The sequence below is a fragment of the Molothrus aeneus genome, chromosome 20 (assembly GCF_037042795.1).
Source record: "Molothrus aeneus isolate 106 chromosome 20, BPBGC_Maene_1.0, whole genome shotgun sequence".
Lineage (NCBI taxonomy): Eukaryota > Metazoa > Chordata > Aves > Passeriformes > Icteridae > Molothrus > Molothrus aeneus.
This window is the reverse complement of record NC_089665.1, coordinates 3113065-3126294: the sequence shown is the minus strand read 5'-3', so window position 1 is coordinate 3126294 and position 13230 is coordinate 3113065. Positions and strand designations below refer to the sequence as shown.

The 13230-nt window shown below is 38.4% G+C and overlaps 1 protein-coding gene across 1 annotated transcript in view; it reads left to right on the top strand.

Annotated features, from left to right (window-relative positions):
* Nucleotides 1-13230, top strand: part of GTF2I (general transcription factor IIi) — a 71018-nt gene that overhangs the window by 50494 nt on the left and 7294 nt on the right. The window contains exons 28-41 of the mRNA XM_066563238.1: nt 2042-2094; nt 3639-3722; nt 4406-4589; nt 4905-4963; nt 5617-5688; nt 6201-6384; nt 6902-6960; nt 7609-7692; nt 8188-8283; nt 9859-9924; nt 10293-10476; nt 11318-11370; nt 11927-12034; nt 12862-12945. Of these exons, the coding sequence (XP_066419335.1) occupies nt 2042-2094; nt 3639-3722; nt 4406-4589; nt 4905-4963; nt 5617-5688; nt 6201-6384; nt 6902-6960; nt 7609-7692; nt 8188-8283; nt 9859-9924; nt 10293-10476; nt 11318-11370; nt 11927-12034; nt 12862-12945 (1370 nt within the window). The remainder of the gene's footprint in view (nt 1-2041; nt 2095-3638; nt 3723-4405; nt 4590-4904; nt 4964-5616; nt 5689-6200; nt 6385-6901; nt 6961-7608; nt 7693-8187; nt 8284-9858; nt 9925-10292; nt 10477-11317; nt 11371-11926; nt 12035-12861; nt 12946-13230) is intronic.

Below are 13230 nucleotides of genomic sequence, written 5' to 3'. Positions count from 1 at the left end.
CTTTATTGAATGACCACAGCAAAATGTGATAGAGGGATTAAGGGAGAGAAAAAGATAGAGGAAGAGAGAAAAAAGAGAGAGAGAAAGAGGGGGATATTGCTACCAAACGTAGAGACGAAGTCCTTTGGTCCAGTCCAGCCGAGCATCCGCCTGTTACGTCGGGGAGATCTCGAAGTCTCTGGCTAACTCAGAGGTTTTTATTATGATAACGCTATTGGAAATTGTGAGGGGGGGGAAACAGATACAATAAGGAATAGATGTAACAGGTAGTCCATGCTCTCAGCAGTAAATGAGAGCCATTGTGTTCTTGGTCCAGTGGTCACACCCTGCAGGCAAACATCTGGCTCTGGTCAGCTTGCCTCCCCCACACACCTGCCCCGGGCTGGGGGTTTCAGTCCCAGTCCTTGGAAGGAGCAGAGGGGCCTTTTCACATGGGGGTTTCATGTCTCAGTCCTTGATGGAGAGGCTCCTTACGTCTCAGTGTGTCTGTGACAGTGGTTGTAAAACAGGTGAGGGTCTTCTGCAGGGCACCACCCGAACTCAGGACAAGCCCAGCCAGGCTGAGAGGTGGGGCAGCTTCCAAGGCTGTTGTTGCAAAAAGGGCACGGTGCCCCCTTCTTCTTCTCATTGGGCTCAGTGTAGGATAGAGCAAACAACACCTCTGAACAATAGTTTAGCACTGTGCTCAGGTCTCTGGGCCTTTGGCGTGTGTAACTTCCTCCTACAAAGCCAGAGATTTTCAGTGGTCCCCAATGATGATCATGAGGCAGATGAGGGATATTTCAGACAGACTCTCACACAGGCCAGTGGATCACTGAGAGTGGTGGTGGAGAGATCTCTTCAATATTATGGACTTTTGTCAGCGGCAGATCTCTTTGTACTGTTCAGATTTCTGCAGCTGCAATACATGTTGAAAGCCATTGACTTTGGAATATTTGATCCTATTTGAAGATCGATCCTATTTGAAGATCCTGGCCTAATTTCAGCTTATGTTTTTTTTTTTTAAATTTGCTGGAATATTGTATCAAGGTATCTAGGGCTGTATTTGCATAAAGCATTTCCCAGGGCAAGCTTGAGGCCACCACATGGCTACTGGTTCCTGTGGTTTAGGTGCCCTTGGTGTGCTTGGAGGTAGATCAGGTAGTGTACGTGAAGGACAGCTCAGATGGAGATTGACTGAAGTTTGAAGGAAGCTGCAGTGAGTAACAGCTGATGTTTTCCTGTGTTCAGTGGTGTAGGGCCTAATGCAAGAGTTTTTGAAATGAACAGGAATCTGCTGATTGCAATGCTCAGGCTCAGAACTGGGAGTTGTGGCAGCCTCTGACTCTGTGCATGCTGCCTTTTCCACAGGTGCTATTTGCTTACATTGGAGAGGAACAGGCTCAGTTTCTTTGATCCTAATGCTTGCAGGTAACTAGAAAAGGAGGAAGTGTAGATCTACCTTGTGTCTCATTTAAAATCAGGTATCATACATAGATCTAATTATTTATGCAATGCTGGCACACACTTTTGTCAAATATGTCTTAGTTGTTAACAGAAATTAATTTTTGGTGTTCATTGATCTTGAAATGTGTAACAAGAGCAGCTAAAAATCTAGTTTGGCTCTGTGAGAAACATCAAAATGTTTAATTTTTTAGTTTGTTCAACTGTGGATAAAATTAGATATATTTTGGAAACAGAAGTCACTGCTTTGAAGTTTACTCTTTTAGAGATTAAATTTTAAATTTCTGTCTTTGTTTCTGATGAAGTGTATCTCACAGCTCAGAGGTAAGTTTAATGGAACCTGTATGTCACCATGAAATGGGCAGATGCCCATAGTCATCAGGTATGGGTACTGGGCATAAAAAATGCTTTGTCAGTAGGGTTCCAGCCAGCTCTTCGGATACTTCAGCATTAGTTGGAATTTAGTGCTGGGGATCATGATGTCCCCTGGGAGGATTTTGGGTTTGATCCTTCAGTAAGTAGTAACTTGAGGCTGTGGCTGGAGGCTAGTTTCTGAAAGTGTCTGTCACTGTTGAAACATGCACCTTAAATCTTTCAGGCCTGAACTTCTGAATTCAACAGATCCTCCAGTGGTCAATACAGCTTCAACAGGTAGGTTTTCAAATGTGTGAGTTGTACAAGCACATGTGATATTCCTATTTGTCCTATATACTCATAGTCTTCTGTTATAAAAAGTATTTCAAAGACTGTATTAAAGTGGACATTAAGGATCTAAATTAAGCAGGTATACCATAAGGATGTCTATTTAATGTGTGTTCAGGAATTAAACTTTTCCTTCCTGAAGTTAACTTAGTGTATTGAGTGTTAATAACCTACTGTACTTTCAAGCACAAAATTTGACTACAAAAATAGTAGGTAGGCTAGTAACTGAGCCTTAGCCTTAAGTGGGCTGTTATGTGGCTCTTTAAATTAGCCTTTTTTGTGTTGTTTTAGTAATTTTTAATACTAAAACATGGAGGCAAAGCAAGTACATTGCTCAACTCATAAACCCCCTGTAGCTAAGAAAACTGGTGGTAACCAATTTCTATGGCACAGGGTTCTGGACTGGCTTGTCATCACCAGTTACCACTTTATAGAGACACGTGTGACCCCTGCATCCTCTCTAGTAAGAGAAGGGAGCACCCCTGGGAGCTGTCAATAGCATCTCAGAGAACACGGGAGACAGGAGCTGTCTGAGCCTCCTTTCCTGCAGTTTCCTTCCTGTTTGCATTCTCTCTTTCCCAGTAATTATTATCTCCTCTGCTGCTCCCTGTGTCTGCTGGCATCTCAGGAGACAGAGCTGTGGAGCACCAGCCCCTGCTCTCTCAGCTCCTTGTGGCTCCATGTCCAATTCCTGCTCTGTCCATAGCCCTGATAGCTTCTGTCCCCAGCAGGAAAGGGATGGGATGAGTATAGTATTGTACATGAGTATAGAGCTGTAGTTTGACTGGCAGAGGAAAAGATGATTTTCATTTGCATTCCTTTGGGAAGCAGGCTGGTCAGGAAGGTTTTGTGCAATGGCCTCAGTCCTGAAACTCTCAGAAGACTGATAGTGGCTGCAAGACAGACCAGTTGGATCTCAGGAAGTGTCAGCTGGTGCTGATGCTGATAGCCCAGTCTGGTGCAAGTATGGAACACAAGTCATTGCTTTTGCATTCTGACTGAACCCATGGTGTGTAAGCAGGCCAATGTCTTCTTTGAGACTGGGAAGCTTCACTTGTTAGTCACAAAGACATATTCAGGAGCAAAGTGATTGGAATTATATGTCCTTTGATCCCTTAAAAGCAAATTTTCATCCCATATGCATGCCTAATTCAGCACTGAATATCAACAAATTCTTCAGGAAATGAAACCATTGAAAAACTATTTCCATCTCCAAGTAGAATCTGCAGTTTGGAGTATTGCAGCTCTTCAGGTCAAAACATTGTGTGTATTTTGTAGCAAGAATAATGTCACTGGTTCAGTGGAGTTTTGTCAGTTTTAATATTCTGTCATTATTTTATGGTCATTTTTTCCAGTTCCACATTGAATCCATACTTCTTACATACAGCATTTATGTGTTACCTGAAAATACAGGATGATTATGCATTGTATAAACGGAACAACTGAAAATATAACCAATATAATTAAGGAATGTTGGTTTTGTTCTGTGCCAGTCTCAAATACAGCGAAAGAGGACTGGCATTCCAGAGTCACCAAACTGAGAAAGATGGTAGATCAACTTTTCTGTAAAATGTATGGTAAGTACAGTATTATTATCTGCTTCTTTGAATGGCTTTGTATTTCTTGTATTGCTTTCATTCCTTCCTTTGAATGTCTGTGTGAATGAGACCTTTGTTCAGATTTTTTTTTCCAAGTATTTAAAATTCTGGAAGTTCAGTGAAAAAGAATGTTTTAGTTTACTGCTCATACAAGGTAAATTCATAGTTTAAAAAGAATTTTAAATCTTACACATGCTGCTCTTCTGATTGCTCTTGATTCCTTCCTGTTTGGATTTTTTCCTTTGATGGTGAAATAGCTGTTTACTTATATCCACTGCAATATCATCATAATTAGTATTAAAACATTTTTGGGTGAATTTTTATGTTCTGTCCTATATAAAAAAAAAGTCAACTTCATAAGACCTGGAATAAATTTTTTCATGATACTCTATAACAGATTAACAACTTTGGATAAAACGAATGTATTATGCCCCAGTAAGCATATTGGTATTGTGACTGCCCAACAGCAACATCATAAAATATGGCAAATTTTTTACATTTTTTACATGCAGAGACTTGTGTTTTGTTGGATTTAGATGTCCTGCATTGTTCCACATTTTAAGAGCACAGTTGCAACAGCCTGAGGAATTGGTATCAGTTAGCTTTTAATAAAAGCTGCTTGGCCAATCTGTCCAGTGACTGGATGTCTCTTGTTCCTACAGCCAAGGCTTTGGGGAGCAATGACCCCAGAGCTGTTCCATACAAGAAATTTGAAGTTTATCCAACTGACCTCTACGTTGAAGGGCTGCCAGAGAACATCCCCTTTAGGAGTCCCTCCTGGTATGGAATCCCTTGCCTTGAACAAATAATTCAAGTGGGCCACAAAATAAAATTTGTGATCAAAAGGTAAGTCTAAACATGGAGGGGTTTTTTAAGAGAGAGTCCAAACAAACACTCTATGTGTAATCAAGCACTTGGTTTCATTAAGTCATGAAGCATTTAATCTCTAATTACCAAATAGGCAAATTGAATATTCTGCATCCTAAAGTGGGCATTTGCAATCCAGACAAATATTATAGAATATGTTTTGCATATCTATTAACATGTTGACAAGTGTGAAAAACATAATAGAAAAATTCAAATTCTTCAATTAATGTCATAATAGGTAGTGGTATTTATTTTATGACAGGAATAAGCAGATTTTTTGTGTCCTGGTTGCAGGCCAGAGCTGCTAAATCACGTTTCAAACGAAGGTACCCAGCACAGGTCAAACCCTCAAGGTAAGACAGGGGCTGTCTCCAAGTGGGAGTAGAAGGGTTTGATGGGGAAACACATCTAGATCAATGCAGCATTTTTCAAGAAGGAGCCCATGTGTGATGAGTGTGCTGGCATATTCTTTGTGAGGGTTGGAAGGAATGAACTGAGCACTGTGGGTGTGGATGGATTGTGAAATCCTGATGCAGTCCCAGCTGCCTTTGAATAACCAGCCTGGGTCAACTTCAGAGTCCCAGAGAACTGGAGTTACTGTCCTGGCCTGAATCAAAGGTCTGGAGTGCCTTGGGATTTCACAGGGGACCCTGAGCTCTTTCAGGCCTCTGTTGGTAAGGAATTGTAGGGATTTCTTGAAAGCATGACATGCCTTTAACAGGGAGAACCACTAAAATAATTTCTTCCTGCATCTGAAGGCTCTAAAGAACAAGTTCTGCTAGGTTCAGTGCTTGAAATTCAGAACTACATTTAAATAGATTTTTCATTATGTAGAGGAAATTAGGTGTATCATTTAAGCTGCTATAAATAATCAGTACTCATTGTGTGTCCCTGTCTAATCAGATGTGTTGTTAGTTTTCATGTTCCTATGTTGAAAGAAGTATGTTCAAATGTACCTCTGTATCCAGAGCTGGGTGATTCTCTGACACCTGTTTCTGGTTTTCAGGGAGAGAAGATTGGAATTCCAAGATCACAAAGCTAAGAAAGAAAGTAGAAGATATATTTAGTGTGAAGTTTGGTAAGTTAAATGCTAAATGAACTGTTCTGCAATGCTGCTGCATTTTAAAACTCCTCTGCTTAAATATTCCAGTGTTTACTTAAGCATCAGAAGTATACTAGGGCAGATGTGGAAATCTTGACTCCTCTTACCTATGTTTTACTTACTCTTTCCTATAACTGACATAAATGTTTTTATAACAGCATCCTAGGCTATTATTTTTCCAGCTGTGTGACAAGATGATTGCACAAAAGCTTTTGGATTAAAAGAACTTCTCAAAATAAAACATTAGACACTGTGTGCCTATATTAGATATTATCTGTAACAGGGTGGGTCAAGTTCCCATTTCCAGTTACTCCACAGAAAATAATAGGGAATCTCTTCAAACATATTTAAATATTTCTAAATTTTTTTTTCAGGAGGCTTGTTAGCTTTGAGTAGCAGAGCTTCTGTAAGACAAGATTCTTAAAATCGCTTGAGATAAAATTCCACCCATTGAAGTTTGTAATACATGATTGAATCTTTATTTTCAGCCGAAGCTCTGGGGGTTTCAGAGTCAGTGAAAGTTCCCTATTCTGTGTTTGAGTCAAACCCTGACTCCTTGGTGGTGGAAGGCTTGCCAGAAGGAGTCCCCTTCCGGAGCCCCACGTGGTTTGGAATCCCGCGCCTCGAGAGAATCATCCGTGCCAGTAACAAAATCAAATTTATTATTAAGAAGTAAGTTTGTGATCCAGTTATTTTTATATCATATTCTCTGATTTTGAAGTTACTTGACTTCATTCCCAGCAACTTAAGGCTTTAAATGCTACCTAAGCTCTGCTTCCATGAAACACAAAGAATATTTTGCACGTATGATTTATCTCATACAAGGACATACATTCCTCATTCAATTTCTGTAGATGTATAAATTGTGTGTTTCAGGCATCAAGAATTGAGAGGGAAAATGGTCTTGTACCTGGAAGCTTTGTTCCTTCTTTTTTTTTTTTCCTTTTTCTCTATTTTTCTTTGCTTGAAGTAAACCCAGAAGAAAATTGCAGAATAGAAAATACAGCTTTATGTTTTCTATTTTTTTGTGGTTATAGTAGATGGAGAGTCAACCATGCTTCTAACAGAATTTCCTTGTAGAGAACTGATGTTATGTGAATTGGAACTCAACTGAATTCCAAAAAATTGGTAACTTTTTGCTGTATGACTTGTCTTGCAATTGATTGGATTTGTTCTGTTCAACTTCCAGGCCTGATCTTATCATTTCCCATTTGCCTCTAAGACTGGCTAGTAAATTAAAGAAAAAAGGTAAACAATTAAATACTATTTGCTGCCATCCATTTGTAAATACTTCCTTTCTGCTTCCCTAGCAGACTGAGAGATCTTTGTTGTTGAAAAATGCAGGTGTTGTAAATAAAAGGCATTATTTAAGATGATCTAGCATAGTGGCCGCTAAATCTGCTATTATTTGAGAAAGACATTCAAACCATGAATGTATCTGCTTTTCTACTTAACTGTTCTAGTACAGAGAATGGAATTTACTCAGTTTTGACAACTTCTATTTCACTTTTAATGGCTTCAACCATTTTAAACTGAGAGCTGTGAACTGCTGTAAATAATAATGGTGTTTTATAAGAAAAGCATAAAAGAATCTTTTGTCTGTAGAAAATTCAGATGTTACTAATTTTTTGGGATTTTAGATAATAAAAAGTACCAAAACTCTCCTTCACACTTAGAAAAAACAAAGTCTTTTGTTCTGAATTAATGGAAAATCTAGATGTGTCTTTTTCAAGAGCACTAAACCTACTTTTTAAGATTGTGAGCATCACTGTATTGTTCAGGTTTTACTGTGCAGACTCTACTTAGTTCAGTCTGTTAGAATTCTTAGAATACAGCTGTTCTTTTATTAGGTGTGCAAAATTTGTGCTTCACACCTTGTGTTCTTTTGGCTTCCAGGAACTGGCCCAAGGACTTCCAAAAGGTCACAAAGTTCTTCAGAAAATTCAAGTGTTCCAGAGATTGAAGTTACTATTGAAGAGAGTATGGAAGAAATAAATATTCTTCTGAAGTTCTTTTATTATATTCTTCTATATTTTCTGTTCTTCAAAGCTTTCATAGTCCATAAGGAACATACACACCTCATGTAGCAAACTCTTGAGGGCTCCAGATACACTTCAGTATAAAATAACTTTATAACTTTATATAACTTATATATAACTTTTTTTTCCTTTCTGAAACAAACTGGATACTGTGTAGATGATGCTTAGGTAAAATGTTGCAGTTTGACAGCTTGCATGGCCCATTATTCCAAGCAGAGATGTGGGAACTGATGTAGTCCTGAGCAGAGAGATCACAGATGTGGTCAGTAGCATTAAATGCTTAAATACAACTCTAGAACTTCCTAAAGGCTTTTTTAAAATTCTATTCTTGATTCAGAATTGAAGATTTCTCTAGTAATCCAGTTTGATGCATTGTTCTTTTTGTATGATGTCTTGTTTCTGCTCTCTACCTTATATATATAATATCTCTTCATAGGTCCTAAAAAAAACCAAACCACAAATGCAGAAACTAATTCTGATACCAATGGCTCCAATGCAAATTCAAAGCAACAAGGAAAAGACTTTTCTTTTGGTAAGTGTTGGGGAAATTAGCACAGATGCATTCCTTTAATGTTGATGTGGAACACCTGGATTACATATCAGATATTTTGAGTTCATGGTCTGATGTACAGTTAGCGAACGACTGAAGTCCTCCCTTTTGTGTACATTCAGTTCTTCATTATGTGTAGTAATCTGCAGTAGAGAAATCCTGGATGATATGTGGAGCATGCTGCACAAATGCAGCCCAGATCCATTAGATATTATTGATTCAGGTGCAGAGGCAGTTTTTGATTTTTGCTGCTCTGTTACTGCACAATGCTGCAGACCCTTGAAGGACTTTTCTGGTGCAAAGTACAACCAAGTGCATAAACCCAGCTGAAAGGAGCATGAATTTCTTAAGCCCTCTACAAATTTGAGATGTTGACATCCCTGTGCAGAGATGCCAGGTGGGATGTAGGGACCAGGAAGGATTTGAACTAACATTAGTGAGCTATGACCTGTCAGAGCTGATTGTGCATGATTGCCATGATTGACCTCTCCAGTTCTGGAAGATCAGTAAAGGAAAAGCTGGGCAGGACTGAAAGCCAGGCAGTTGTGTTCATCAATGTAGGCCATGAATTTTTGGCCATGGAGACCCAGGCCTGTTAGTGCAGTGCTCTGAACAGAAATCTCAGTATTGAAAGCAGGGTCAATTTGTAAACCAAAAAATTCTTTGTTGTCAAGTGAGGTGAGTGCATTGAAAGTAACTGTAAGGAGTTCTAGGTCTCAGTAAATCTTTTTTTCAGCATACTTACATTCTGAGTTTATTTGCTTACATTTGTGTAGGAATTTGCTATTATTTGCTTTATCTTTTTCTGTCCTCTATGCTTTCTTTATAGCTGTATGGTCAAAAAACCTATAAGAAAGGAATTATTCACTCCTGCCAAGCCAATTGAGAACTATTGAGATACTGATCTAGCACGGGTTGTAGTCATATTCAGAGTTGTGTACAATTTTCTTGGACTTTTATTGCTTGTTAGACCTAGTTGTTTTTGGTTTGTTGTTTTTTTTTTTAAATCTGCAACTTTTTTAAGCTTTAGACTGAGGTTTTAGTTCTGTAGACCAGCCATGGCCCACTTAATGCAGCCACAAGTAAACTGGTGTAGAAATTGCTGTGATGGCTGTCAGAAACAAAATGCTTAAATTAAATGGATATTTAATCTCACCACTAAAGTAGAAACTGTGCTAGAGATTGAAGTTCTCAGGAGAGGGGCAAGTGTTTCAGGGCTGTATCACTGGACACATGAGGAACTTTGTGCCACTGTTTTGAGTGCTGGTTCAGATGAGTAAATTTCCTGCTATCTGATAGTAAATTTGGATCACTCTTGGATTAATTTCACTTTTAATCACCTTTGCTTTATTTAGTTACAGTATCTTTCAAAGCTTCAGGGAAATAAGGATGGATGTGGATATAGTTTTGCAGAATGAAAGCCATTTTTCACATTTTTACTGCCATAGTAAATTGGTTATCAAACATAATAATTTATTAAAGATTTGTTAAAATGTTATTCAAAGACTGATTCTTTGTGTGAGTGTTGTTCTAATTCTTCCAATTTCTTCCTGGCAGAGCTGTGGAATGCCAAAATCAATGACTTGAAGGACAAAGTAGAAAATATGTTTAATGAAAAATGTGGTATGTTTATTGATTCTTTATTACTGAGATGCCTTTCTTATGAACATGCAGCCCAGACAAAAGTGCCATACAGATAGGATAGTCATGCATGCAGACCAAGACAGTGGCATGAGCTGGATGCAAATTACAAATTTTCAGCAAATTATGGTGAGATTTACTGCAGCAGAATGAGTTAAGTTTGAAACTGTTCATTTTCTCCCTGCATACTCATAGCTGTCACCAAAAAAGGCAAAGCCTGCTGGTTTTACCGAATTGAGTATGGATGTGCCAACTACTCTATTCCATTTACAGCAGAGGTATTTCTATACATTCTATTTCTGTTCACATCAGTTGCCTCACTGTGCCTTATTTGCTCTGGTGCATTTCAGGAGAAGCTCTGGGCCGCAGTGGGCCAGTGAAGGTGCCATATGCACTGTTTGATGCCTACCCTGAGGATTTCCACGTGGAAGGATTGCCTGAGGGGGTGCCCTTCCGCCAGCCTACCACCTTTGGGATTCCCAGACTAGAGAAGATCCTGAGGAATAGATCTAAAATAAAATTTATTATTAAAAAGTAAGGCTCCCATACGTCTTTGATAATCTGTTCTATGAGAATTGAAATGTAGACCAAAAAATGAAGTTGTGTTGCCAAGTTGCTAAATTACTCTATAAAATACACACTGGAATATTTTTCTTGAGGAAGTGATCAGAAAGCTCTTGTGCAAGTGGAACAAGCTAGAATAATCTCTTTGTTCTGACAGACTCTTAGACTTTGTTGTGAGAGGAAGAGCAAGTGCATATTTCTTAATCTATCACAATTATCACATCACTGGTTTAGTTCCTACTGCAAGGAGCACTTATGGGCTACTCATAAACTTTGCTGGTTGTGTGTTGGGAGCTGAGGAGTGGAGATTATTTTAATGAGAGCTGTAAGAATTTTCTTTCTTTTTCCTAGAACAGGTTTAGATATTCCTGTGCCAGTGCAGAAACAGTGGCAAGAGAAATTACAAGGACAGATAGTGATAGAACAAGGGAGAATGGCTTTAAACTGACAGAGAGCAGGGTAAAATTAATTGTTTGGAAGGAATTTACACTGGGAGGGTGTTGCCCAGAGAAGCTGTGGCTGCCCCATCCCTGGAAGTGTTCAAGGCCAGGTTGGATGGGGTTTTGAGCAACCTGGTCTAGTAGAATGTATCCCTGCTCATGGCAGGTGCAAGGTTTTAGGTTCTTTCCAACCCAAACCATTCTAGTATTCTGTGATTCTGGGAAGTTATGGAGCCTCTCAGTCACTGCATTCTTGACTGTCTGTTTGGCTGAGAGGATATCACTTAGTTACCATTTTAGAAAATGGGATTTTCTTTAATGTTGATGTTATAATTTTATTATTGTATGTAAAAGGTTCTATCTGTTTGCAGGCCTGAGGTGTTTGAGGCAGCTATCAAAGGAAGTTCTGGTAGAAGCTCCCAAGGTGAGTTTTGCAACTGCTTAACTTTCCAGATAAAAGTTTATTTCAAGGGTTAAATATTAAGTACGAGAGCAGCATGGTGTTAATAAATTCCTGAAAGATTTATTCTACATTGCAGTTGCTTGGTTTGTTTGCTTGTTTGTTTGTTTTTAAGATGGGAAAAGCACCAGTTACAGTTTAAATATAGCTCTAACAAGGCAGTATTAATTTTTTGAAGTTATTCACAAATCATTGTGCCTTTAATGTATTCTTTACTACATTCCATCAAAATGTAGCCAGTAATGTAGGATTCAAGGAGTTGTTCAGGTCTAGAGATAAATTATTTGCTCCTACTATGTAGATCATCTAAATGACACAGGCACCAGAGACAGGAGTACAAATAGCCAGCAGAAAATTGTGTCAGGCAGGTAGGTCATGGAATAAATGCTCCCATTTTGAAACTGAAACTAGGTCCTCTTTGAAAACTTAGCCAATATTTGTTGTTTTGCAATATTTTCTTTATAGATGAGACTGAAGATTTTGAGCTCTCTATAAATGTTTTCTAAATTAATCCTCTTAGGAAAAAATAATTCCTCCAGTAATGCCAATACAGCAAGGACCACAAAAAACACAGTGAAAACAGCTGAAAGTGCTGAAGACCTAAACATTGTTAAAGTAACCATAAAAGGTGTGTATACTGGCTGGTTTCACATCATAATGCTTGTGCTTATATTCTTCATGATATCTGCTTAGTTTGATATTTTCCTACAGTCAGTCAGAAATACAAGTACAGTCAAGAAAGAACATAAGTTACCTTTTGGTTTTGCTGAGATGTTAAATATTATCTAACACTCATTAATATCTCATCAGTGACATCTCTAGAATATTCTTAGTCCAACCACCTGTTGAGAAGTATCCACATTTTTATGATGCAATAAATTAAATATTGACTTGCAGTTCTTGGCAACTTCCAGATGTCAGTACTGAACTGAATTGAATGACCTTGCAGGCTGAGCTGCTTTGTCTTAACACCAATTACTGCTTTTTTTGTTGCCTGCTATGGCCATCTACTGAATGATCACTTTGCTTTTACCTTTACATACCATTCTATGTTCCATAAGAAAATAAAATACAATTTGTTGGTTTAAATTACTTTACAAAATCATCTCCAGACATTTCTGGATTCATCCCTGGAAGTGTTCAGGGCCGGGTTGAGTGGGGCTTGGAGCAACCTGGTCTAGTGGAAGGTGTCCCTGCCCATGGCCGGGGTTTGGAACTGGATGATCTTTAAGGTCTCTTCCAAACCAAACCATTCTAGTATTCTGTAATTTCTTAGCAACCATCTATTTGTGTGTATTTTTACAATTTGGTGTTACTACTAAAATGAGGAACAAAGACAGTCCCTGTTTAGAAGCTCTTGAGTGTACCTGCTTTGAGTAAACATGCAGGAATAAACAAGCTTCAGGGGGGGAAATCTGTGCTTAATTCTCATGCTGTTCTCACAATTTCTTGCAGATGATGAAAATGAGCGACTGCCAAAAGCAGAAAATGCCAGACAATTGAGAGAGCAAGTAAATGATCTTTTTAGCCAGAAATTTGGTAATTGCTTCTTACTGCCCATTTTTATATAGGTGTGAATGCAATCAATGTTGTTCATCGTGCAGTTAGTGAATGAATATTCACTCACAGTGAATTACATATATGGTTATTAAAATTTGAGAATTGTATATGAATATGATCTCTTTGACTCCAAAAAGAATATTTTGTAAGTGATGTAGATAGTTTGGTGTTTTAAACAAAGTCCTAAGGGTCTGGATTGCTTCATGGTTCTCCTTCCATTTTCCTTTTTTCTTTGTCAACATGGATGAAGTATTTATTTTGCTG